Source organism: Triturus cristatus, chromosome 3_2, assembly GCF_964204655.1.
Source record: "Triturus cristatus chromosome 3_2, aTriCri1.1, whole genome shotgun sequence".
Classification (NCBI taxonomy): Eukaryota; Metazoa; Chordata; class Amphibia; order Caudata; family Salamandridae; genus Triturus; species Triturus cristatus.
The window spans coordinates 299,289,488-299,315,828 of NC_140584.1; the positions used below are offsets into that span (position 1 = coordinate 299,289,488).

At 47.0% G+C, this 26,341-nt stretch overlaps 1 protein-coding gene across 1 annotated transcript in view; it reads left to right on the top strand.

Moving 5' to 3' along the window:
• LOC146857201 (uncharacterized) overlaps positions 1-26,341 on the top strand; it is a 215,697-nt gene that overhangs the window by 79,285 nt on the left and 110,071 nt on the right. Inside the window, exons 2-3 of the mRNA XM_085647684.1 lie at positions 6,571-7,081; positions 8,705-8,753. Of these exons, the coding sequence (XP_085503810.1) occupies positions 6,602-7,081; positions 8,705-8,753 (529 nt within the window). The 5' untranslated portion in view covers positions 6,571-6,601. The remainder of the gene's footprint in view (positions 1-6,570; positions 7,082-8,704; positions 8,754-26,341) is intronic.

A 26,341-nucleotide genomic window follows, 5' to 3' on the forward strand; every position in this document is an offset into this window, starting at 1 on the left:
TTGTTAGGCTACCAATGGAAATTCCACTGTGTCCGACATCCCGAGGCAGCAGGTCTCGTGGAACGCCATAATCAAACTCTGAAAATTAGATTGTCCAAAATATGTAGAGAAAAAGGTGTCGATTGGATAGTAGCCTTACCAGTTGCGCTCTTTTACATGAGAATGGTAGCACATTCTCGAACAGGGCTATCCCCGTACGAGGTGATCTTCGGTAGACCACCAAATATGTGGGGGACGCCTATACCTCGCAAAATCACTGATGTTGACTGTAATATGCTGACAGATTACCTGGCTTCCTTGATGTCTGCACTACAATCTTGTCGTTCACAGGTAGCCGCAGCTTTTCCCGATAATACTGAGGGGAAGCCCCATGACGTGGTTCCTGGTGACCTGGTTCTGGTCCGGAATTTCGACCGGAAGACCCAACTGGAGCCTAGGTGGAAGTCGCCGAAGCTAGTTCTACTAACTACAAGGACAGCCGTGAAGATCGAGGGACGCAAAGGGTGGTTGCACTCGAGTCATATCAAGAAATTTTATGGACTACCATCCAGTGTGAATACTCAACCTTGTATTCCCTCACAAACAGACTCAAAGCTCCCCTTGGTTGAGCAGTCAAAACCAGAACTTTACAAACTAAAATTAAGGTCTAGCAAGTCAGACAATTTGATTGTTTAAGTCCTCTCCAAGGTGAATCGGTTGAATTCGTCTCTGACATGTATCCTCTAGACGGGATAGAGAAAGAAATCAACAGATGCAGCTTAAAAAGCATGCGTATTGTAAATCACTTCGTAGTCACTGCACAGTAACACTATTAATTTTGTTTTTTCTAAGTCTTCTGATCATCGTTTTCAGCGTACTATTGCATATGTATTACCCTATTCTTAAGCGTGCTTACAATGTAACTGCAGAACATTCTTTTAGCGAATTACCTCCGCATGAGTTGTCCTATAGATTTGCGCTGCGCAACAACACATTCATTAGTATGTTACATCATTCCCATCAGACCAGCAATGCCACAAATTGTTGGATATGTGGCCGACTCCCTCCCTATCAGAACTATAAGGGAGTTTTGCCCCTCTTTCCATATCCGTTCACACACAATGGCTCCTGTGGAGCATGGTTTAGTTTGATTAATTCCCTAGATTCAAATTCCGCAGTTTACCAAGACAACTGGGTGTGGGGAAACCTGAACCTAGTTTTGCTTAAAGTCTGCTACCCTAACAAGGAGGGACTTCCCAAAGGAACAGGAACTGATCTAGAAAATGAAGTATATGGATTAGGTAATTTTACACTTAACCTCATGATCCTGAACGTTGAATCTGAAGCCACACCAATCTTGCCCGCTATGTCAGTATTCCCAGTTAAAGGGGAATTATGTGTAAGAAAGAATGGTTCCATACACATGGGCCATAGTAAATGCACCACTGTAATAAAATTCAGTGACCAAGGCAAGTCTACATTTAGAGCTTCCCGTCATTCCTACTTCATATGTGGCCAGACCGCATATATACGTCTACCTCTAGACTGGGATGGTACCTGTTACATAGCATTCCTTCTACCACCTGTTTTCCTAGCTCCTCCTGATTATCACAGAAATACCCATTTAGTACACAATAGACAACAGAGAGATCTTCCAATTGTCGATTACACTGAAACAGCATGGGAAAAATACACAGATTTCAATAAAGGTTTCTTTCCCTATATAGGTACAGTCACTAATCGTAAGCTGATACGTAGGTTAACCAGAACCCTTGAAGCAGTAGTGAACGAAACTATTTCCGCCTTAGGCAATTTAACAGAAGAGCAGTCTGCTATGCGGATTGTTGTGCTTCAAAATCGTCTTGTCCTTGACGTCATCCTGGCCGATAGGGGCGGAGCTTGTAGGGTCATCGGATCAAGTTGCTGCATTTTCATACCAGAAAATTCGCCGTCGGTATATAAAGCCATAACCCGCCTTCATAAGATTATAAGCCAGATACACCAGAGTCCAGGCACCTGGACTTGGTCCGGTTGGTTCTGGGGCGTGTTGTCAGCCTGGGGATGGAGAATCCTATCCTTCCTAGGTATTGGCTTTCTCATACTATTCAGTTGCTGTTTATGTCTACAATGTGGGCCAGTGATTTGTGGCCTGTGTGCCACATCGTGTATCCCACCTCCAAGTTTTCGTTCAAGATCCCGGAAGAAGAAAGAAGAACAAATGATGCTATATGAACAGATCAATGGATTGATGAAGATCGATATCTCCTGAGGGTCCGTAGGGGACAAGGAGGGAATGAGGAAATATGAATTTTGTGATCAGTTATGTCCCCTATCGTAGACCCCAACGGCTCCATGTGCATGCTATAAGTACATGTATGTTCCCTCCAGTTCCAGTTTTGAAGACGCAAATACATGTGCGTCCACCATCAACATGTCCTCTTTCAGATCCGCCATGAATGGGTCAGATATTCCATTCCTAAGTATGAAAGGCCACCGACTTTATATGGTTCACTTTCCCCATTTTACAGATTCAGGCAAGTAGGCCCTGAATTCTGTCATCAAGCCTTTTCCTGCCTTCTGCTTCTGAAAGCTCCAGTCTGAGCCTGCATCTGTATCTATGAACTTTGTCCTACTCCCTGCGCGGCTAACGGTGCCTGATCCAGCCTGTTGCCTGCCAAAAACTGTATTTCACCTTCAAGATTATCTACTCCGCTCCTCATCCGATGCATTCCTGTCTAGTAGTTTAGGTAAACATTCCTCCAGCTACCGTGCAAAGGGCCAGGCCTCGCTGTCCTCATGCAAGTAATTCATGGCCCTGTTACTATGGAATATTCCTACCCCCTCGCATCTCATGTAGACACTTAGACGCTTGTACACGCACTAACAGTCAGTATAGAATAGATTCTATCCTAGAGACCTTTCCTTTTGGATAACACAGTTTTTTAAACATAGGATATCAGATATGATTTGGGATTAGGTTGACATAACCCCCAGACTTTTGTCTCCACATGTAGAGCTAAATGTCAAGTCCCCTTCATAGTTGCACGTCAATCACACGTCATGCGGCTGCGCGCGCATCTCTGCCAAATATTTCTGCTGACATTGCAGGATTCTTTTATGGATCCACCCACTTGTGACATCATGTATAATGACGTTTATTAAATTACGCCCATATGACCGCCTTTATTAGTTACGTATGCACATTTTATCTGTATTATCAGCTGTTACGCCTCTTGCATCTGTTCCACTGTAATGCATTTCCTATAAAACCAATTATCTGTCAATAATGTATGCCCTTCCTTCCTGAACTTTCGTGGTGATGGAATAGAAGCCTACAATTCACATTGTATTCCTTTGTATAGGAATAAAGCCTTTTAAAACCTCTAATACCACGGATTCTGCCTCTTATATTTACTGAGTTATTCTTACTAGACTTTACCGCATAAAAAAATAGTACCGGTAATGAAATATTTACCACAACGCCCACCCGGGACCCTGTGCGCGCATTCGATGGTGAAGAATTTCCCCAGGCCCTTAGGCTTGAGGTGGTTAAGAATCAAGTTTTCCACAAAAAGATCCGGTGCAGGTCCCTCTGAATTCTCGGGCACCCCCAAAATGCGAACGTTGTTACGCCTTGACCTCCCTTCATAATCGTCCAACTTACGCTCAGCCAAATCACAGAAACCTTTGAGATCGCGGACCTCCCGTTGGAGATCCGACACCTCCTCCGCCAGGCCGGCCGTTTTAACGTCCAAGGTCTTAACCTTCTCATTGACTTTGGTGAGATCCGCCCGTATTAGGTTAACTTCGATGGAAACCGTGTCTAGTTTATGTTCCAGAGATTCCAACTTGCATTCAAGGGAGGACTTGACCCCTCCTATGGAAGTCATTACATCTTGCAGGGTCAGCTCCGGAGGGGGGCTCACCGAATCTCTCCCGCCCTTCAATGCCTGTTTATGGTCCGTGGACGGGTCTTTGGGCAGTGTATAGCGATCTAATTTGTGGACTGAACCTGCTTGCTGCCTTTATTAATTCTTGGCTGGGACTTCTCGGACTCCACTCTACTCCCCATTTCACTGGCCGGTCTCTGCAGCGCCCTGCCGACGCTGGGATGCACCCCCCCCTCCCCCCCCCGGATCGCGACTCCGACGCTACCAAGTTGTCCGCGGGGTGCGCGTCTCACCCGCTCCAGCACACACTCCGCACCCCCCCGCCTCCACCCAAGGATTACCGCGGTCGGCCACCGCTTGCCACTCCTTAGCTTCGCACCCGGAGGCAATCCAGAACCAGGGGGGGGGGGGGGGGGGGCCAGAAAGAGTACTCCACCGGCGTCTCCTACTTGTAACCGCCTCGTCAAGGCGTATATTTCAGATGCTCCCCCCGGCTCGGCGGTCCCCGGCCCTGCTTACCGCGTCGACTTGCGCTCCTCACAACGCTGCGGCGCCACAACGCACTGCCCAGGCAGAGGGGCGAGAGCCTCAAGCGCGCCTCTCAGCTGGAAGTCTTCGGCAAGGAGTGGTGCCCCACCGGCCGGTCCCTACCGGCCCGCGCCGCCGCCTCCCCTTCACCTCCACGCCGCTTCCACCGCACTCGAGCTCCTGGCTCGAGGTCCCACGCAGGCCCACACAAATGGCACCTCTAGCTCAGCCGCCCAGGGGGATAGACGCACCGGGTTTTCGGGAAAAGGCACCGCTTTCCCAGTAGCTTCCTTTGCACGGACAGCTGGGGCAGGATATCAGGCAGGATAGTAGGTCCCCGGGGTGGCGACCACGGAGCCCGGTGCTCAAGCGGCCATCTTGTTCCGACGCGTGGTTCCTCCACCTTGCTGCCTTTTAAATCTAATTAATTGTATAGTGCCGATTCACCGTATATATAGAGACATTGCTTGAAATTACCACGTGGCTGAAAGGATGTTCATCCTTTAGCTAGCCCTGTAATGTGGTCAAGCAACTCAGGTTGCAAAAATGAAATGAGAACCTGATGTAAAAGTTTCGATACAACGTACCGTTGAGGAGCATATGATTTACCGGATAAAGTAATGAGCTGCAGACATGTACACAGTTTAAACGATTCTTGGTGAATAGAATGATATACCCCCAAGAATTAGTGTTGATAACTTACCTCTCTGAATTTATGTATCGTTCATGTCATGGTGTCATGGTAAGGGATGCCACTGCCTATCCCCTTTTATGCAATCGGGTAGAGTGGAGGCTCTACGAATTATATTTATAGGACATTGTTTGACGTAAAATATTTACTTTCGGGGTATTCCCACCGCACTGGCACAAGGTGGGCATTTATTAGCAAAGAACTTGGTCCTCGTTGCCTTGTCTGAGTGAGACATGCCACTCCTCTTCTAACCCGGTAGTGCTTGCTTCTATAGTACATACTAAGGTAGAGTAGTGCCAGAGTACCAGCGTCTACCCTCTAAATTCATAATGCTGAATTGTGCTAACCAGGGGATGTGCAAAACTGGTCTGTTGAGTAATAAAGAAGACTACTACAAATGATTGTCTCCTTTGACTGTCAATCTTTTCATGCCAGTCTAGTAGGCTTTGGGTGTCAGAGCACAATAAAGTGAGTCTGACATGTGATTGATACTTACTTTTCCTATCGATTTTTAATAAGCTTTGGCATATTTGGGATCCACCACTCTAGATTTCAATAACAGCTGCCTAGTCTACTGCGGATAAAACCTAACGTGAACCAAAGACAAAACAGAGGATTCTGCTTCCAACACTGCCCCAGGAAAATGTTCTGCCCAATTTTATTAGATCATCTACATCCGGCTTGTACAAATGTTAGTCCTTGAGGAACAAAGGCCAACCAGATGTTTAGGTATCCTTGTGCAATTAGATTTGGTTATCCTCAGTGTGGTGTGGATCCGCCCCATAGACCAATACTGAGCAGCCCTGATCTCTGTGCTGGATTTAGGAATACTTGTGGTTCTTCTTTCCCAGGCTTAGAACCCAAGAGAAACTAACATGACATACTCCCCATTTTGGGCAAGCACCTGCTAAGCCGACAATAAACTTATTGGTGAGCTTAGGTGCATCATAGATGGAAATGAGCAGATAGTCTATTTCAAGATACTTTTTCCATCATGCGCCCCTCATCGCTCTCAAATTTGATAGTTTCAGTAGGACTGTTCTGCCACGAATAAATAGTATAACTTTATTCTAATGATTCTAAAGATCTCCTCTGGGCCATAGCATGTTTTTCTTTTGGGTGGGGGGGGAGGGCGTCGTTTGTGTGTGTTAAATGTTTACTAACAAAAAAGCCACGTTGTACATGTTTATTTCTACACCAGGGTGATTGCTCTCTAATTCTTTATTCATTAGAACTCCTGTAGTCCTCAGATTCTTAGATGTCCCCAACAATTTGAATAAACTCCCTGCACATAAAAAAATGTGGTAATTCCTAATGAGACATTAGCAGATGGCTATGTGTATCTGAGAGCATAGGGTGAGTGAGGACCCAGGAGTAGCCACTTTGGTGTCAGGGTGTGAGTTTAAAATATGTGTTTTAGGCAAAAAAAATAGATGGATGCAGGTGATAGGTTGTAATAATGTACCCTTTTATTTTTTGTAGGTAAATCGAGGCCAGAACACCCATCGCTGAAATGCTTTCTCGATTTGCTAAGCAAATGACCAGCCAGTTTATAGACCTTGGCAAAAGCCGAAAAATCACAAGCAATGGAAGAACAAGCCACAGAATTATCAGGGCTCTCATATTCACAGACTCGGAGTCAAGTGGGCTTGATAGAAATCCTTCTGAGGAACAAAATGCAGAATGCCTCAATGCTTCTACCGTTCTTGCAGATACATGGACAAGAAGACCTTCTCAGGCTGCGGCCCAGGACTTTGGAAGAGAACTGGTTCCAGGGCAGCGATCCACCCCACCTGCAGGAGATGTTGACATTGAGGGGCAGAAGCGCCAGATGCTGCAGCAGATGGAGGCACTACAAATCGCCTTACAGCTGAAAATACTGCTGGAAAAGCAAGAAGCAGAACAGAAGATGAAGCTGGACCAGAAGAAGCTGGACTCTGAGTTGGAGGAGCAGCGCATTCAGGACTTAACTGCAGCTCTCAGCCAGAATAGAGTAAGTAACAGCACTTCCACGCTTTTGAGGTTGAATTGAGTGAAGTGGGAACTGTAAACATAACGCACAGCTTGAGCTGTGCAGTGGCTGCATGAACTTTGAGCATGGGCTGAGGGCTGCGGGCTCTAGGGCAGGACAGCGGGAAGCAAGACATTTAGCGCGTTTACCCACAATGCGAATAAAATATGCTGAGTGAATTAGTGGAGAAGCAATTACCCCCATTCTGAAAGATCCAGCAGACCTAGAGAAGGCATATATCACTGAACCCAAGTTAATAAAAAAAAATAGCTTACAGGAATTGTCACGTGTGACTGGTGAGCAGGGCTGCCTGCACAGGCCAGGGCTCTGAGAATGATTCAAGCCTACACAATCACTGCCTTCTGTTTATCACTCAAATGATCGTTTATTTATTCATCGATGATCTAGGCAACCCATACGTAGTGCAGACTGCTTCTGAGTACTTCTATGTCAGTATATGTAGATGTTAGTGTATGTGCTTGTGTGAGTAAGAGAGAGTTACTTTGTACAAATAAATTGCTATTGTAAACATAGAGACATATTTTCGTTTTTGAGAGAAGGGTAGGCTAGTCTCTATATCTTGTTTCAATATTCGCAGAAGAGTAAATTGCTCGCTTGTAGTAGTAACTCCAGATCAGGGATGCCTTGTTTGGTAGAATAGGGGCTGGATCTGTTTCAGATTTTCAAGTTATCTTCCAACTTGTGATAAATATATATGCTACAAATCAAAATAGAAAAATTTACTTAGCAATTTGCTATCTCGAAAAATTGGCATGCGATCGCCCCTCATTAACAAACGTTGGCCATGTCCATCAAAAAACTATTTGTATTAGCTCTGAAATGAATAAAGAGAACCTGGTTGTCACAGACTCTGTATTTAATCTTAGCTGATGTCCTGAGCACAACATTGAAAGATTGACAAATCTGCAGCACCTCTGACGTAGGCTCAAGAGACTGCTCAGACGGCATTAGATATGAAGGACACCGCTGGCGGGTTCTTGCTTCAGGTCCAAATATGGGGATGAGACATTATTGACTCAAGTGCATGCTTTAGGTCTTGCATGAATATCCTGATCAGATCAGTGAAGTGCAAGTCTAGAGTTTTGAAAATGTAATCTCACCCTTGCTGGTCAACCTATCTGCTGGGCATGTAGAGCTGCTGCATATCTCTCTTCAGCAGTTTTCTTAACCAATCCCTGACTGCCACATACCATTCTGGTGTTGGATGAGATAAAATCTTTGAAGACCTTTCGATACTTTAGAAAATACCGCAGAACATTCTGTGCGTGTAATTAGATACAGTCCCATGGATTGATGTGCAGGTGATAAACTCTATATTTTGAAATATTGATGCCAGTTTAATTTGCACCATAACTGCTTGAGGAAGGTATTAATGTGATCTTGAAAACTATCGTCCAAAAATATGAGTTAGTTTAACAGGTATCGCCGCTGCAGCATTACATATCTAATGTAGCATGCCCCTTACCTACACCCAAACACATACATAGTTATTCTTTGAGGAGGAGTTGTTTCTTTTTCTGCAGGTATGCTGGTAAGTCGTTAGCCAATTGGTGGGTAAGCTAATTGCTTGTTTTACCTCTTCAGGCATTTGAAGAACAGGAAATGGCGCACCAAATGACACCTGCAGATTCCTGTAAGTTGCACAGTTAGTATGGTTAAATGTCAAGAATATATGTCCGGGGCGTAACTGAATTCCCCGTGGTGCAGGTGAACCCTCAAAGATCCTTGTTTTGGAGAGGGCTCATCAGCTCTTAGGCGTTGCCATTTGCATGACGACGGGACGCGTGCAATGGCATTGAATATGAAACAGTTAAGAGCTCAGGAAAGCCACACAGAGGCCTAGCGAAAGTGCATGGCAGGGGCGTCACCAAGGCAGAACTGGCCGTAGCGGGCACCGGGCATTTCCTCGGTGGGCCGCCAGGGTAGGGGCTGCTTTTAGGCCCTTTGGGGGCCGTTTTTGTTACCAGGGGCTGCCAATATCAGCCCCCTGTAACAAAATTAGCCGAAAATGGTCCTAGCAAACAGCTCGGCCGCACCCCTGCCCCCCCACAGGGGGGCCGGCAGAGCAGTTTGCTAGGGCCGGTTTGGTTCCCAGTCCGGCCCTGGGCGTCACACAGGCCCCTGTGAAGGTGGGGGCTCTCCAGCTCTTTAGAAGGGACCTCAACCCTTCGGGGGCCTCCATTGAGCCCAAGACAAATTAATATCTGCCCAATTTGGGAGACTCTGGGGCTCCACGTCACATTCTGCATGGAGGCCCCGTCATTTTGCATTATCCCACTGGTGTATACAGCCAGTGGTCGAAGTGGGGGGGAGGGAGGGGGAGTAGGTAAACTGTGGGCGGAGAATCAGAGGGTGGGAATAAACTGAGGATTGGATCAGTAGGGGGAGTGAGAGGTGTTGCCAGAATGCACAAAACATCCACATTTTTTGTATTTGTTTGTCATTTGACTGCCCAGTTACAGATTATTATGTTATTAAATTCAACCAATGGATACACATGATTATTTAAGGTTTAATATGAGTTACTGTCATTATAATACATTCACAAAGTGGGATATGTTTCCAATCACAGAATGTCTCAAATACGCTTAACAGGTGAAAGCACAAGCCATTTGTGTCCTAGCAATGCGGTTTCTGTCATCAGCACTTCTCCTACCTTTCTCCATAAGAGTAGTTCAAACATGAATGGCAAAATATCATAGTTTGCAAATGTTTTCTATATAATTATGGCTATGCCATATTTGCCACATACTACAGCAGCAGCAGCATAATCTGACAATTTTAACTAATAAATTGTTTGTAGTTAAAATGGATCAAAAGTTACTAAAAAATGTGACTTGTCATACTGCAAAGAGGACGGCCCTTTGACTGATCACCTTTCTGCTGCATTTGTATGTTACACTGGTACTAATAAGGCAACATCTTTCCAGAGACTGTTAGCATGTGTAAAAATGTCAAAATAATAAAGTATCAGAACATATACTGCATTATGCTGCAGCCTTTTTTTGCTGCATAATCCTTTGCTGCATAATTCCAGTGCCCCCAAAGCAGGCAGCACATGTTTAAAGTGCTTGTGCATGAAGCAGAGATACTGTGAAGTTTGTGAACTTAGTTTGGTATGCATGCAAATCCTGCACTGCCGATCCCTGGTGAGTTGCTGCTAATACTGCTGAAACAAAGCCAATGGAGGTACCAACGGGTGAGGGGGACTGGCCTCAAGGGCACTTAGCACTGGTAACGCCCTGTGCAGCAAAGTTTGTTGGTGCCCTCCAATGACCAACTCTGCCACAGATTCTCTCACTACCACCATTTAACAGTCCCCATCAATTCTCCATAACCACACTCTCTTTCAGATGCATTTAATTTGATTTACAGTACCATTCATACCAGTGTAGGGTGTCAGAGCACTTTTTTTTAAATTATTTTTTTTATTATTATTTTCTACATTTAACACATTTACAAAACAAACACAAAATAGCAATGACCATGAGCATATATCTTGCATTATTCTCAAGACTCCCATCAGAGAGCAATATATACCATTAAAAATAACAAAGCAAATAATAAGGACCAAAAAGAATTACTCAAAAAAAAGATAAAAGAATAAAAAAACATATCACGAACATCTGTTTGCAGAATGTAATCAATAGTTACATAGTCATCTCGGAGTGTAGTCACATTCCCTAGTGCAAATGGCTGTCCATCCCTCCATCAGTACCCTCGGCATCTTTGTAGGGTGTCAGAGCACTTTACATCCCACACATTACACAGAGACAATCACTTATACGTGTGGAAATCACTATATAGGAACTGTTACATAAGACTAAGGACTACAAGGTGTAGGAGTCACATTACAACCATGTTAGTAGGCAGTATAGTTTAATAGTGATTGTTCTGGAGAAACACAAACTCAGAATCTAAAACGTAATACCATGGTTGGGGAGGTTCTTTTTAATAATCAGAATTGATTTCTATCCAAAAGAACACTTTTTACAACATTAGGACAATCAAAGTCTGGGGGGAGAAAACCATAACTCTCCAATTTATACCTTGCAGTTTGCATGCAACTCTTAGATGAATAGCTCACTGTTACCCCAGTATTGGAACTTTCATAGATTCTCATGCTTTGTATCATTTCCCGTCGTCGGAATGGGAGCCTCGGTAAATAAAAAATATATCATAACCATAGAAACAAAAGAGAAAATAGGCTTAGGCCTCATCTCATTTTGTAGTATATCACCTTCTTTGTGTAAAAGAGCCCAAACTTTTGCCAGTACCAATCATCACAGCCTCACCCTTTGGAACCTTCCTGAGAGAGCTCAGAGCCTCAGATTTTTCTACCGCACGTTGTGCTAGGGAGTCTCCACTGAGCTCTGCTCAGTTTTTTCACAAATTTTTCTTTTAGAAATCTACATTTTAACATCTATAGTGACATTATGTCACAAAAGGAAAAGAAAGCCTTATTCAGACCCTGTGCTTCTTGTGGAAAGAAGAGACTTTTCATTGAGGATAAGCATGAGAGTTGTATTTACTGCTTATACCCGGAACACAAGGCCACAGACTGCAAGATTTGTCGGACCTTATCTACCAAGACTTTGCGGGACAGAGAAGGTCGGTTGCTGACATGGCTGCAAAAGCTGAAGACCAGGAAGGAGGTTCTCTCTTCAGATGAGGAGGATTCGATTTCTGGCACCTCCTCCAGGAGATCAAAGAAGAGGGGTAGGTCATCTCCCTCCATCTCTGCGGAACCCCCTGTCAAAGCCCCTCACGGGATCTCTGAAAGGTCTGAGGAGGCTGGTCCCATGAAATCTCCTCACGGAAGTGAAAAGGAGAGGCAGGGACAGGCTGCTGGTGTGGACACAGCCTCTAGGGACAAAAAGGAGGTTTCCATATCTTCTCCTCCGTCCCAAAAGGAAAAGCCTGCAAAGAAACACTCTGCAGGAACTCCACAGATGGCTCCGGTGAAGAAACAGCGTCCGTCGACGCCGACTAAAGCAGGTACGTCGACGACGATTTCCATAGTAAAGACTGTTTCCTTGGTGTCGTCGACGGGACCGTTGACGATGTCTGCTTCTGCTTCATTGTCTACGATAGCTTCATTCTGGTCTTCGACGGCGGTGTCGACGACGAAGACCACGACGACGATGACAACGACGGCGACGTCGTCGTCGATGCTGATGACGACGAGTTCGTCGACGAGACCATCGACGGTTGTCCCGTCGACTATGAAGAAAGCTCCATCGACGAGCTTGCCGTCGACGAAGAAGAAGGCCCCGTCGACGATCCTACCGTCGACGACGATTCAGGCATCGTCGACGACCTCATTATTGGCGACGATTCACACTCCGTCGACGAAGACTACCGTGCCGTCGACGATTTCATCGTCGATTTCGTCGACGCTTGGGATTCCTTCGATGATGACTCCGTTGATGGGACCGGTGACGGGACCGTCGACGGCTAAAAATTCAGGATTTTCAATACAGAGGTTGAAAATTACACCGGACATGACTCCACCTAGGCTGGTTACGCCTTTACCACCATCTATGCTTCTAGATGAGTCAGAGGACGAGGATGAGGTTGAGCAGTATGGGGATGCCTACAGTCCCTCAGATCTGCATATAAAGCAGCAAGAGACTGATACTGAGGAGTATTATGGTCAAGAGGAGCAGGAGGAACAACAATATGTTCAACAGGAAGTACATCCTCGCACTTTGAGACAGGACATGATAGCTTTACCAGTTGCTCTGGTTACGGACTTGCAGATGATGTTGCAGGACTACAGAGCTCGATTTCCATCACACCCTGACGTTCCACCAGTGCACCCATCTACATCAGTGGTTCCGCGAGGGCCGGCAGTGGACTTGCCACCTCTTCCTAAAGACATACCGCGTACCAGTGGTGGTACCAGTAGTGGTTCCTCAGACTTCGTTTCCGGAACCTGCCAATGAGGATAGACAGGATGTGGATACGGATGACGACGATGAGGGGCACGTGGTCCCACTAACTGATCCAGGGGATCCGGATGTGGATCCTGATGACACTGGAATGCAAGATCCGGATGCTGCAGGGCGGGAGACGAACGTGTCGCCTCCGGCAGATATTGGGGGGTTCCATAATCTTATGGAGCGTGCATCCAAGAGGTTTGGTCTGCCTCTTACAGTGGAACAGTCGGACTGTTTTCTATGACTTTAAGGCACAGTATAAAAAGTCTGTCAGATCAATTCCCATCATTGAGCATGTGTGGGATGAGGGAATCAAGATTATTCAGAACCCAGCTACGGTCATCCCGGTTCTTCCCCGGCTGGAGAAGAAATACAAGGCCCCTGAGGGCAGTCCTGCATGTCTTCTAGGACAACCAAAGCCTGACTCTGTAATATCTCAGGCCGCACAAAGCAAGTCCAAGAATCCGTCAACACCTTTGACTACGCCTCCGGATAAGGATGGCAGGCGGCTGGACAATGTAGGGAAGAGATTTTCCACCATGGCCAGTTTGTTGGTTCGAGCGGCAAATTCATTAGCCATTCTAGGCAGGTACGACCGCCAGATGTGGTGCGACATGGAGCCGTTTATGGATCTACTACCAGATTCGAGTCAGGAGGAGGCCAAGCAGGTTCTCATGGAAGGAGAGAGATGTTCTTCTGAAGTCATTGACTGTGCTATGGACATAGCCTCTACCGCTTTCAGGGCTTTGGCAGGGTCAGCGGTCTTGCGCCGCCAAGGCTGGTTAAAAGCAACCTGGTTCCGTCAGGAGGTCCAAAATAAGATCTTGGACCTTCCATTTGACGGGGAAATGCTTTTTGGCAAGCATGTCGATGAGGCCCTGCAAAGCATAAAGAAGGACACAGCAAAGTCCTTAGGATCCTTAAATTATCGCAAGTTTCCATTCAGAGGAGCACGTGGACGAGGGTTCTCTACTTATAGAGGCAACCAGCGTCAGTATTCAACGCAGTCAGGACAATCATATAAGAATCAGTACTCAAACCAACGCCAAGGTCAATCGGCGTCTTTCTCTCGTCAGTCCCAGAGAGGACGTCAGAATTGTCAGGGACGAGACAATGCCAAGAGGCAATAGCGGCCTCCTGGCTCTGACTAATGTTCCTCCCCTACCAAGGACACCGGTTGGGGTCAGGATCTCCTATTGTCTGGACAGCTGGGTCCTTATAACATCGGACCGGTGGGTTTTGAATATTGTTCAGAGTGGCCATACGTTGGAATTCCAAGATCTTCCTCCAACGAGAGCTCCGGACGCCCGTCCCTCAAAACATCTCCGACTGTTACATCTCGAAGCCCACCAACTATTCATCAAGGGGGCGATAGAACCGGTACCTCTTTCGCAGAGGGGCAAGGGTTTCTATTCCAGGTTCTTCCTGGTTCGGAAGACGGAAGATACGTGGCGTCCTATACTAGACCTAAGGGAGCTCAACACCTATCTCATCAAGCTCTCCTTCAGGATGGTCACTCGCCAGGATATTCTCCGTCTACTGAATCCGGGCGATTTTTTGGCGTCCCTGGATTTAGAGGATGCGTACTTCCACGTTCCAATCCACCCAGCTCACAGGCAATATCTACGCTTCACAGTAGGCAAGAGCCATTTCCAGTTCAAGGTGCTTCCGTTTGGCCTTCGGTCTGCACCTCGGATATTCATGAAGATGCTGGCACCAGTCGCTGCTTTTCTCAGAAAGCAATCCTTAGAAGTGTTCCCATACTTGGACGACTGGCTCGTCAAGGCTCCATCGCTCAAGGCAACTTCTCAAGCCGTGTCAACTTGCATTCAATTGGTCGCCGACTTGGGTTTTCAGCTCAACAGGTCCAAGTCGGTGCTGAAACCCTCCAGGTCACAAAGGTTCCTTGGAGCTATTCTGGACACGACACTATGCACCGCTCGTCCGTCGGAGGAGCGTCAACGCAAGCTGATCGCCTCCGCTCGTCAAGTGCTGCAGAGGAAAAATGTGTCGGTTCGCCGGTACAAGTCCTTACTCGGATCGATATCATCCTGCATACCATTAATACCGCATTGCAGGCTTCATATGCGTCCTCTGCAGGAGGAGTTAGACAAACAATGGCGCCAGGCAGAAGGGTCATTCAACGATAAGGTGTGGATAACACCAGGTATGCGCAAGGCCTGCGAGTGGTGGCTGGTAAAGGAGAACATCGCAGTAGGATTAACATTCCGGACTCCTCCTTCTCCTATGGTGGTGACCACAGATGCCTCCTTAGAAGGCTGGGGAGCGGTACTCCAGGAGCTTCAAATCAGCGGTCACTGGAGTCCAGCGCAGAGCCTAAACCACATCAACCTCTTGGAGCTGATGGCTATTCGCTTAGCCTTGCTGGCGTTCCTTCCCAGACTTCAGAATCGTGCAGTGCTGGTCCGGACGGACAACACGACGGCCATGCACTATATCAACAAGCAAGGGGGAACAAGATCACGGACTCTGTCCAAGGAAGCTCAGACAATCTGGGATTTTGTGATTTCTCACAAGATCACCCTACAAGCCGAGCACCTAGCAGGTTGCCTCAACATCACGGCGGATGCTCTGAGTCGTCAGACGGCAGTGACTCACGAGTGGGAATTAGACCAAGCCACGCTGGAGGGAGTGTTCGAGATATGGGGTACTCCGACCATAGACCTCTTTGCGTCCCCGGAGAACGCCAAATGTCGGTTTTACGCAAGCAAGGTTCCCCATCGAGGATCTCTGGGGAATGCCCTTTCGATTGCTTGGTTCGGCGCATTTTGCTACGCTTTTCCTCCCATTTCTCTCATTCCTCGAGTTCTCAGGAAGGTCAGGGCGGAACCGTGCAAGATGATTCTCATTGCTCCAGCGTGGGCCCGGCAGTTCTGGTTCACGGAACTCCTGCTTCTCTCCCAGGATCGCCCAATTCGCTTGCCGCTGATTCCATCTCTGTTGTCGCGGGATCAGGGACAGGTGCTCCATCTGGATCCGAAGTCACTACACTTGACAGCGTGGCTCCTGAATACAGAGAATTCCATCATCTGAATCTCTCCAGGGAGTGCAGGGATGTTTTGTCTCAGGCGCGGGCGCCAAGCACTAATAAGACATACAGGGCAAAATGGAAGAGATTTTGTCTGTGGTGCCAGAGGAATAAACTCCATCCTTATAAATCCCTGCCACATCAGATTTTGCCTTACATCCTGTCACTGGCTAAATCAGGTTTGGCGCACTCTTCGGTCAAGGTACATCTGGCTGCCATATCCCGTTTTCGACAAAAAGTCATCGGGGCCATCTCTATGGTTTGCGAGGATTGTAAAACAGTTCCTTAAAGGGTTGTTTCGGATGTATCCTCCGGTCCGAGCACCTCCACCGATCTGGCAGCTCAACCTAGTACTGGCTCAGCTCATGAAAGCTCCCTTTGAGCCGATTCACAGGGCGGACTTGAAGTTCCTCTCTTGGAAGCTAGCCCTCCTCTTAGCATTGACTTCGACTAGAAGGATTAGTGACCTCCAGGCTCTGTCCATAGTGGAGCCATTTCTGCAGTTCAAAAAGGATGTGCTAATATTGAGAACCAACCCAAAATTCATCCCGAAGGTGCCTTCGGACTTTCATCTGAATGAACCCTTGATTTTGAATTCTTTTTTTCCACGTCCTTCGACCCAGGCGGAACGAACATTGCATTCTTTGGATGTCCAGAGATGTCTGAAATTCTATCTCGAGCGCACACGATCTTTCAGGAAGTCTACACAGTTATTTATTTCCTACAGTGCACCACGGAAGGGGTTGCCTGTCGCTAAGAGTGGCATTTCCCGCTGGATCTCCAGTGCAATTCAATTCTGTCATCAGGCTGCGGGCAAACCTTTGGACAGAAGGGCCCGTGCTCATTCTACACGAGCGATGGCATCTTCAGTGGCTCTTTTTGCTGGAGTTGCTATCAAAGACATTTGCAGGGCAGCAACGTGGAGCAGTGTACACACCTTCACGAAACACTACTGCCTGGAGTCGGTGGGACGAGATGACGCTGCTGTTGGTCAAGCAGTCCTCAGGAATCTTTTTCATTGAGAGGTGAGCTTTCCCTACAATCCCTCCATCCTGGTAAGCACATTTGGTTCAGTAATGATTGTTTTTTCTTGGTTACCATGTACTGGTTGTAACTGTAAACTGAGATGGTTATGTAAGGTCTAGTGTCTACCAAAATGTGCTTTTGTGATTTACTGCTAACTATTCTGATACAAAGCATGAGAATCTATGAAAGTTCCAATACTGGGGTAAGAAAACAAGTTACTTACCTGTAACTTTGGTTCCCCAGTATTGGTAACTTTCATAGATTCTCATGCGCCCACCCACCTCCCCTGGGAAAGCTCGGCCGGTTTACTGAGGTAGTGGCTGTTTGCACAACGGCTACGAAAATCTGAGGCTCTGAGCTCTCTCAGGAAGGTTCCAAAGGGTGAGGCTGTGCTGATTGGTCCTGGCAAAAGTTTGGGCTCTTTTACACAAAGAGGGTGATATACTACAAAATGAGATGAGGCCTAAGCCTATTTTCTCTTTTGTTTCTATGGTTATGATATATTTTTTATTTACCGAGGCTCCCATTCCGACGACGGGGAATGATACAAAGCATGAGAATCTATGAAAGTTACCAATACTGGGGAACCAAAGTTACAGGTAAGTAACTTGTTTTCTTCTGTGATAGGATTCCAACTTATAAACTGCAAGTAACAAAAGAATCTCTCTGACAAAAGCAGTAACCCACTGATCAATTTACAGTATGTGCTCTTTGTGGTTTGCATGGTACATGTTCTTTGCAGCAGGCACATGAACCCTCTGCGCTACCTTACCATGAGTCAAAAATTCCACTAGACAAAACTCCAATCTCTGTCTAGGAAGAACATTAATCACCGGAAATATCATGACATTTTTTTATTGTTGCAGAAAATTGCTGGAGACCAGGAAGACAGCAGCAAGTGCTTTTAAAACCATAATATACTTACAAACAGGACGTCTCCACCCAAAGTCAGCGCCTGGTGAGGTCACACCGGTCGCACCACCCTTCTCAAGGGTCCTGTGACCTCAGTGACAGAGCCTCTGCTGCTCTAGGGTGTCCTGCTTCATAGGCCTGCCCGCAAGACTGGAGGTGAACTTCAGTATGGATTGTGGTGGCCAGGCCTTCAAGGTTAACCCACATTTGCCACTGCTCGGGTCCACTTGCTGGTGCTAAGACACCAGGACTTCTAAGGTCTTGCTGGGCCTTCTGAGGTCTAGCATGGGAATGTGTTCCATCAGGAGAGTGGTCTGAGGAACTGGTCATGAAGGTGGAGCGTGGTTCCCCAGTTCCAAATTCAGCAGCTCTGACCATAGTACCACACCCTCTCCCCCACTGAACACCATACTGCCTCACTGAGAAAATACTCGTACAGACTTCAACTACAACTCGATTGTGCCCCGCTATAAACACCTGGATGTGACTCAATTCTAATTACGCACTAGACGAGCAATATGCTGCCTGAAAAAAAAAAGTAGCAACATCCTGGAAAAAGCAAACACTCATAGGGAGCAAGATTAAGAAAAGCATGGGAAATGTAAGCAAGAACAACATGGTTACACCTTAACGTTTTTACACTCACTATTCAGAAATCAGTGAGTGCTTTTGCCTGAAAAGTTAAGAACATAACTACCAGGGCCGGAAGGAACCCGTTTCAATGTCCATTACATATATCCTTACAAAACGCAAGCAGTCTGGTAAAAAGACCGCATCCGTGAACACAGAGCAGTACACATTTAGTTTTCCAATCCACCCATCAACCAGGCATTGCAGTACCTCCATGTTTGGTGCACTGCCCCACCTGTGGAAAACAATGCTTTTCAAAGAAAGACAGGAAAACAAAAGTAGCACTACACTGGCAAACTCTGTAAAGTGGCGCTAATGTGTTTAAGTGTGAATAAAATCAATCTGTCTACTTTAATACCATTCTTGCTTTATTTAGTTATTTATTTATTTTTCATATTTTGAACCTTTTATTCCTGAGGCTGCACTTTGGAATAGAAAAATGTCAGAAAAAGACGACATTTCCAGCAAAAGTGTTTATCTTTTTTGGATCCATTTCATAAGGGAACACATAAACGAAAGGAGGAAAGAGAGGGTGAGAACCGTTTCTTGAAGTCACGATTTTCAGTAAGTGAGAAGGAGCTGCTAGACAGAAAGAGGAAGAAAGAGAGAGGGGGGCATCTGAAATGGCAGAGCAGGAGAAGTGAACAGTGACTGTCCTTGTCTTCTCTGGGCAAGAATGAAAAGACAGTGCCCTTTTCCTTCTCTGTCCACCCGGCCGTCTCCGTACAGCCACGAACGCCGAGCCTTACCTGTAGGCTTTGGCTATTTCTGCCATCCTGGGACGCATGTTTAAAATCAAAAGGTAGGGGAACGGAATCTTTTGAATTGAAGAAGTAGGGGCACTCAATGCCCTGCCGATCCCACCCACTTCGACTACTGTATACAGCATAGACACGAACATACAGGTGCATATTTAGCATAGTTTTTATAGTTACATAGCATTGTTTTACAATTTTTATGGTTAGTGTAGCTTCTCTAATCGCATGTATGAACAACAGTTTTACACATGTGAACATAGCAGACTTGAGATTGCCACAGATATGATGATCATATCTGCAGTAAATGCTTGCTAAGGGCCTCATTTATGAAAAGCATTGCATCGCTGTGTGAAAACAGCGATGCAACACTTTTCAGTGCAAACTCTTTGCGACACTATGGATGCGCTGTATTTACTGTACAGCACTCCATGTTGCAAGGATTTACAGATACGTCAATATTCCTGACGTATTTGTAGGTGTAAAAGTGGCGAATTGCTGGAGTGTGTCTGAAAACAGACACAACTCCAGCAACATGTCCTTTCACATCGAGCAAGCCCCATGTGAAAGTGCGTGCGTCACTCCTTATGCCTGCTATGAGGCAGGCGTAAGGATTTGACGCAGTGACGTCCTAGAAGTGTTGCAGTGAAACCTCATAGATTTCACTGCAAGGCTTCTATGAGCCTTTTCTGCCCCGGAACGCCCACCATGCATACATTATACCTGTTGCAGGTATAATGTAGCACAGGGGTTTACAAAGTGACGCAGCTGCCTAGATGTGTCACTTTGTAAATATTGCGCCGTGTGGTGCATATTGTACGCCGCTGCAGCATCTCAAAAAGTGACGCAACTGCAGCATAAAGGGCTCATAAATAAGGCCCACAGTTTTTGTCATTGTTGCGCTTCTCCATGGGCCCCTTCGACCTGTTCTCACAAACGTATATCAAGGCTGCAAAAAAAGAGTAAGCAACTAACTCTCTAGTTGTGTGAGTACTCATTCATCACTAAAAGTCTAGATAAGGAAAATGTGCTATTTGAATCCCTGGGGAAGTTTAACTGGGTGCCAATTCCTATTACCCTTCTGAGCACTCAAGTAAAGGAAACAGTGGAAGTCTCTTCCAGTGGTCCTTCGGATATTCTTTCCATATGCCTAACGGTGACCTTGACCTTGCTGGTGACCATTCTATTGACCATTCAGATGACCTTTCTGACGACCTCTTAACAGCATATCCAATCATCTTTTGATGACCCTTCCAGAGATCCTTCTGATGGCCCTTTGAATGACTCTTCCAGTGGTACTTACGATGATTCCCATAACTACACAGATGATTTTTCTAGCATCTTTTCTGGTAACGTTTTTGAAGGGACCAAAACAGTAGCCCTTCCTGCGACTGTACTGACAACCTTCAAGGAAGTAATCAAGCAGAAATCACTGACCGTGTGGCTTCTCCCCACCCTCTCGAGCAGAGGGGTGGACTCAATTATAGTAACCCCCCTTAGGCAACGTGGCGTGTTGACATAGTTTTACTTTAATGTATAAACCACTATGACTGCTGGTATTCATCCTTTCTTCCTTCCCACTTCTAAAATGGTCTGGTGAAGTGAGTGGGATTTGATATGTGGCCCAAGGATGCATAGTTCGCACCTATTCTTGACAAAGTGGACTTCTGAGTAAGAGCCAACAGGCACAAACCCTTATGCAAACTCTCAAATCTGCGGGAAACATAGTGGCAACGAGGGGTGTGTGGCTTTACCGACCATCATGGCAGATGCGCTTTCCTAGAGCTCCACAAATCAAGCTACCCAGATTCTGTCTAATCCTACTCCGGGACACGCCTAGTTGTGCCATTTTGTGGCTCAACCCCTTGCTGGAGCGTGGGGAAGTCGATTGGGGCTAACGGTGGTTGCTTTCACCATTTCTGATGACTTGCAGTGGCCTTCCTGACCTGCAGCCTGCGCCTGGCCCACCACTTGGGGGACGACTGCCCTGCACAGCCTTGGAGCCCATGTGCCATCTGTGCTGCCCACCTCGCCTTGGACTCCTGGATGGCGGGACCCAGTGCCCTACTAGCCAACCGAGCGAGGAGATCGGTGGTGGCCTTCCCGTGAGACCCACGACAGGCCCGGCTGACACCCGGCACCTGACTTGTGCAACCCAGGCATTGGACTCTCTCATTCCTGGGCTTCATTCACCAGTGGACTTAAACATTCCCCTGACCTCAAAGAGCTGGCTGCAACCTAATTTACATCTGCAACACTACTTCTACGGGTCTGACCGATCCACCACTCCATGAGGCGCTTTGGAGGAGCTATTTGCTTGAGGCGTTGGTGGCCTTTGGACTGCCTGGCAACAACCTCCTGTCCAACGCTCCACCGCTTTCGCCAGTACAGTTGCAGACCACGTTAGTCTGAAGGAACTGGCCAAGACATCATACAGTGACTGGCAGTTGGGGGTAGGAGGAACCCTCCCTTTTTCTTTGCCTCCCTCTACAGTTTCCATCCTTCATATCTCGGCCAATGTACCACTGTGTTCTGCTCTGGTAGGAGAGCTGTGCCACCCTCACTAAGGCGGTAGCAAAGTACCCAGGTGATGACCCCCTCGCTGGAGTGAAAGAAGGGGAGTCTTTCATCGGCTCCCCGGGCACTCCATGGCTGACCCCTTGACTCCATTCCCTAGTTCACTCTGACCCCAGAGCATTACCAGTCCCATCTGTCGCTGCCACCCCATGGACTGGCTCCCGCCTCTTGTGGGGTGTCTCCTCTAGCCAGCATGACGAAACACCCAGATTTGTTGCTCTCCTATTTTCGCTTCCTGGAACCTCTGCCCAAATCCCGGCCATTCCGGCTTCTCTCTAACGCCCCTTCCACTGTACTTTTCAGGTGATGGCGTCCTCTTTGCTTCCTCTCCCCAGGTTCCAGCGATGGGGCGACAGAAGGCAGCACCGCTCCCACCTCCCAGTCAGGTGGCAGAGGAACAGACTATTCTACTAGAAACCCCTAACCTAGATGTTGCACAAACTAATCTGCCGCCTACAGATGATAAACTCAAGAAGGTCCTTGTGGCCATTTATCACCTGTCCATGGAGTCACCGGTAGGTACATTGATGACGGACCTAGGATTCTTCTGAGATGACCATTGGAATCTATCTGACCATGTGGCATAGAGCAAAAAGGAAATAGCAGAGCTGCGACCTCAGATGACTGATGCACAATGATCATTATCAGACCTTCAGTCCCATGTGAAGATCCTAGAGGAGCGGGAGGAGGACGCTGAAGTCCGCTTCCAGAGAAGCAATATTTGCATTGTAGGCATCCTGGTGGGCTTGGAGGACTTTGGTTCTTTAATGTTCCTATACACCTGGTTTCTCTCCTGTGTCCCCGATGTGGATCTCACTCCATTCATCTCTAGAAAAAGCTCACAGGGTGCCGGCGAGGCCACCGTTTCCAGAAGTCCCTCCTCACCGTATGTTGGCCAAGCTGCACCACTACCAGGACACTATCCTACGAGCCTCGAGTACTGCAGGCCCCTTGACCCTGGACAATCGTACAGGTATGCTCTTCCCTGACTACACACTTGCAGTACTATGACAACGGTCCTCTTTCCTTAGCGCTAAGAAAAGACTCTGCAAGCCCAGACTACAGTTCTCCCTGCTGTGAGGCCCATCTTAAGGTCCTCTCTGACGCAAAGTCCTTCTTTTTCAAAGATTCTCCAGACTTGTGGGACTGTATTGACCAACACCAGGCCAGCCCATCATCGACCAGTGAGGGCGCCCGCCCAGACCATCGGGGACAGGGTGCTGCCAACGATACCGTGAATGGAAAGGGACATCCTGGCCCACGCATTCTCCCTCCTTGGAACAACTCATCGAAGACCACCGATGAGCAATAGAAGCTGTTGCATCATTCCGGGTTAGTGCTGGATCTTCAGAAGACAAACACGACCATCACATTTTCTCGCCAGATGATGAATCACTGGGCCACCTTCCTTTTCACAAACTTAAATAACAAAGCAAGCATAGCGGACTCATCAGTATGTCCAGGGGAGGCCTGAGCCAGTGAGCACGGTACGTCAGCAGCACTGCCTAGTGACATAGATGATGTGCAAAGTATAGCCGAAGCAACAGTCCAACAGCAGATAACTAAAGGCAGATTTACTGGTGCTCCTGGCCTGAATAGAAACCCTCAAGCCACTTATAAGGCATGTATGATGAAACCACACATGTGATTATATCGCATGCCTTAACAACGTGGTCTTTACTACAACCGCACCTTTACCACACATGCCTTTACAATGCATGCCTTTACAATGAATTTCATTGTAAAGGCAGGATTGGTAAAGGCATAGGCGTGGTAAAGATTACACTCCAGCTCTACTCCCAGAACCCTAAAACCCAGCCCCCAGACCTGCAAGAGACCCTGCCTGAGCCCTATAAAGTACCCCAAGCCCCTCCGCCCTGAGCCCTAAAACCCTGCCCCCAAATCTACTCACCAAGCTGTTACCTGAACCTTCCTGTCCCGATCCTTTCTTTCCCTCCTTGTATTCACCCCGCCCATCCACTTTGAATCTAAAGTGCTGACTGTCTTTACCACGCATATGCATGTCACACCTCTGTTTCGACCGGCTCCAAAAGCGCAGAGATACTCCACCTGGAGTCGATTCCAGCGCTATACAAACCAGCAAATAAATAAATAAATAAATATGCATAGTGAAGGTAAGCGTGGTAAGATTGCGGGGTAATGAAACATATGGTTCCATCTGTGTTGTAAATGCTGTTTTCCATTTATAAGGCCAATCCGTCAAAATGGACAGGGCACATGGCCCTTTATTCAATCACATTCTATCAGGTGCCACGATACCAGCATCTTGGAAAGGGCCCATTATAGCACCCATTTCCAAGGGAAGAGACAAATCAAAAGCCGAAAAGTATAGACTGATAGCCCGTATTGACAATGAGGCTATGTATTGCACGGCATTCTACTGGAACCGTTACTTGATTGGGCCAATACAAACCCAATTATCCCAAATAACCACATGGGGTTCACAAAAAACAGGACCTTGACAAACATCATGGCGCTGAACCTACCGCTCTACTCCTCCAAAGCAGCCAAACTGTCTGTCTACCTATGCTACTTTGACTACAAAGTCGCCTTCGACTGTGTCAACCGGCACAGGCTTTGGAGTAAACTAATACATTGGTCTGCACCACCGGTGCTCTTAAGAGCGATCGAAAATCTACACACAAACATGAGTTAGAACCAAGCTGGGCATCAGGGCTAATCTCTCCAGGGCCATTCCAACATCCTGCAGGCTCAAGCAGGGGTGCATCTTTGTCCCCAATCTCTTCAAACCTATTTCTGGCAGACCTTCCTCCAGTCCTGTCTTCCGTCAACTCCCATACCCCGAAGCTTGGATCCATTCTCCTCTCAAATCTCTATGAAGGCGACCTGGCGCTGATCAGTCGGACAAAGGTCGGGATGCAGAGTCTTGTGAGCGCCACCCAAGAATACTCAACAAAAAACGGCTTGACAGTCAACAACAACAAAACCTAAATCATGAACTGTTCTAGAAGAACAAGCAGCAAAATCAACTGGTTTCTTGACTCCGCCAAAACAAACACAAATATCTCAGACTAACATTTGACAGCAATGGGAACTGTAATCCCAAAAAGGAGGAAATAACAAGTATTTGAATGCAATAGGTCTCGCAATTGGGAGATTTTAAGCTATTGACATTGTAATGCATTTTATTTATGTGTTTTTTAAAGCAACACATATATAAAAGGCATTGACACTAGGTTGTAAAGAATCTCTGGATAATATTCAGCTTTGCTTATTTGCTGTTTTGCAAAAGCTATGCAGTCAAGGGGACCACATGTTAAACAATATCTACCCATGATTACTACATCTACCATGAGAGTGTCATGTCTAAAGAAGCAAGAGGCATGTTAAAATCATGTCAGATATTTATTAAAATGTTATTGTTTTTTTCGCAAAAGGAGTTCATAACGTACAATACTGAAAACACACATCAGTACCTATGAATATTAGATGTAAACACATGTAGAATTTGTGTTTAACACAGGTTGCAGCAGTGAGACCCTCTGCGACATTCAGCGGGAGTGACGCACTGGTACTGTAGCGAGTCACGGCGGTACTTGGGTGTGATGCTCAGCAGAGGTTGCAGCACTGAGACTCTCTTGGATGTGTAAAGGGCCGTCGGTCCAGTGAGAGACATTTTGAAACCCCTGCTCACGATACTGGAAAGGTATTGCACTGGTGTTTCCAGACCAGCGGTGCCCCCTGTGTGCTCTGTGCTTCATGGCGCACAGCACAGGCTAGTCTGACGTGCCATCAAGCACATGCAGTGAGATGAGGGCCTCTCCGTGCAGATGTGACCCTTTCTGCTCGGGTTTAGCACCACTCAGCAGCACTGCGTGTGCCACCGCCGTGCACTGGTGGCTTCTCGTGCAAGTAGTCCCTGGCACCGTCGTAGGGTTGGCTTTATTGTGAGCCCTGGCATCTGTCTGCAGCATGTGACCCGGGCACTCCCCTGTGCCCTGCAGCTGCTGGCACCAGAGGTGTCTGTGTACTTACTGGGCGCGGGGCACGTACCTGGCACTGCGAGCTGTGCCCCATGAACGTCTGTTTCTACGTCAGGCATCCCATAATTTCACACTGGCTGCTGAGAGATGAAATGCTGCTTCCTGGTTCATAGACAGGGATGTGTGCGGGCACACGCGCACGCACCCACGCACACATGCATGCACACACTGACGGAACCACGAGCACACAAAGGCACACAACCACCCAGAAGACGAAGGACCGCTCACAAGCAGACACATGCACACATGTTGGGGCACACAAAACAAATTTATACATTGGTGCACACAAAACACACCTGGAAACA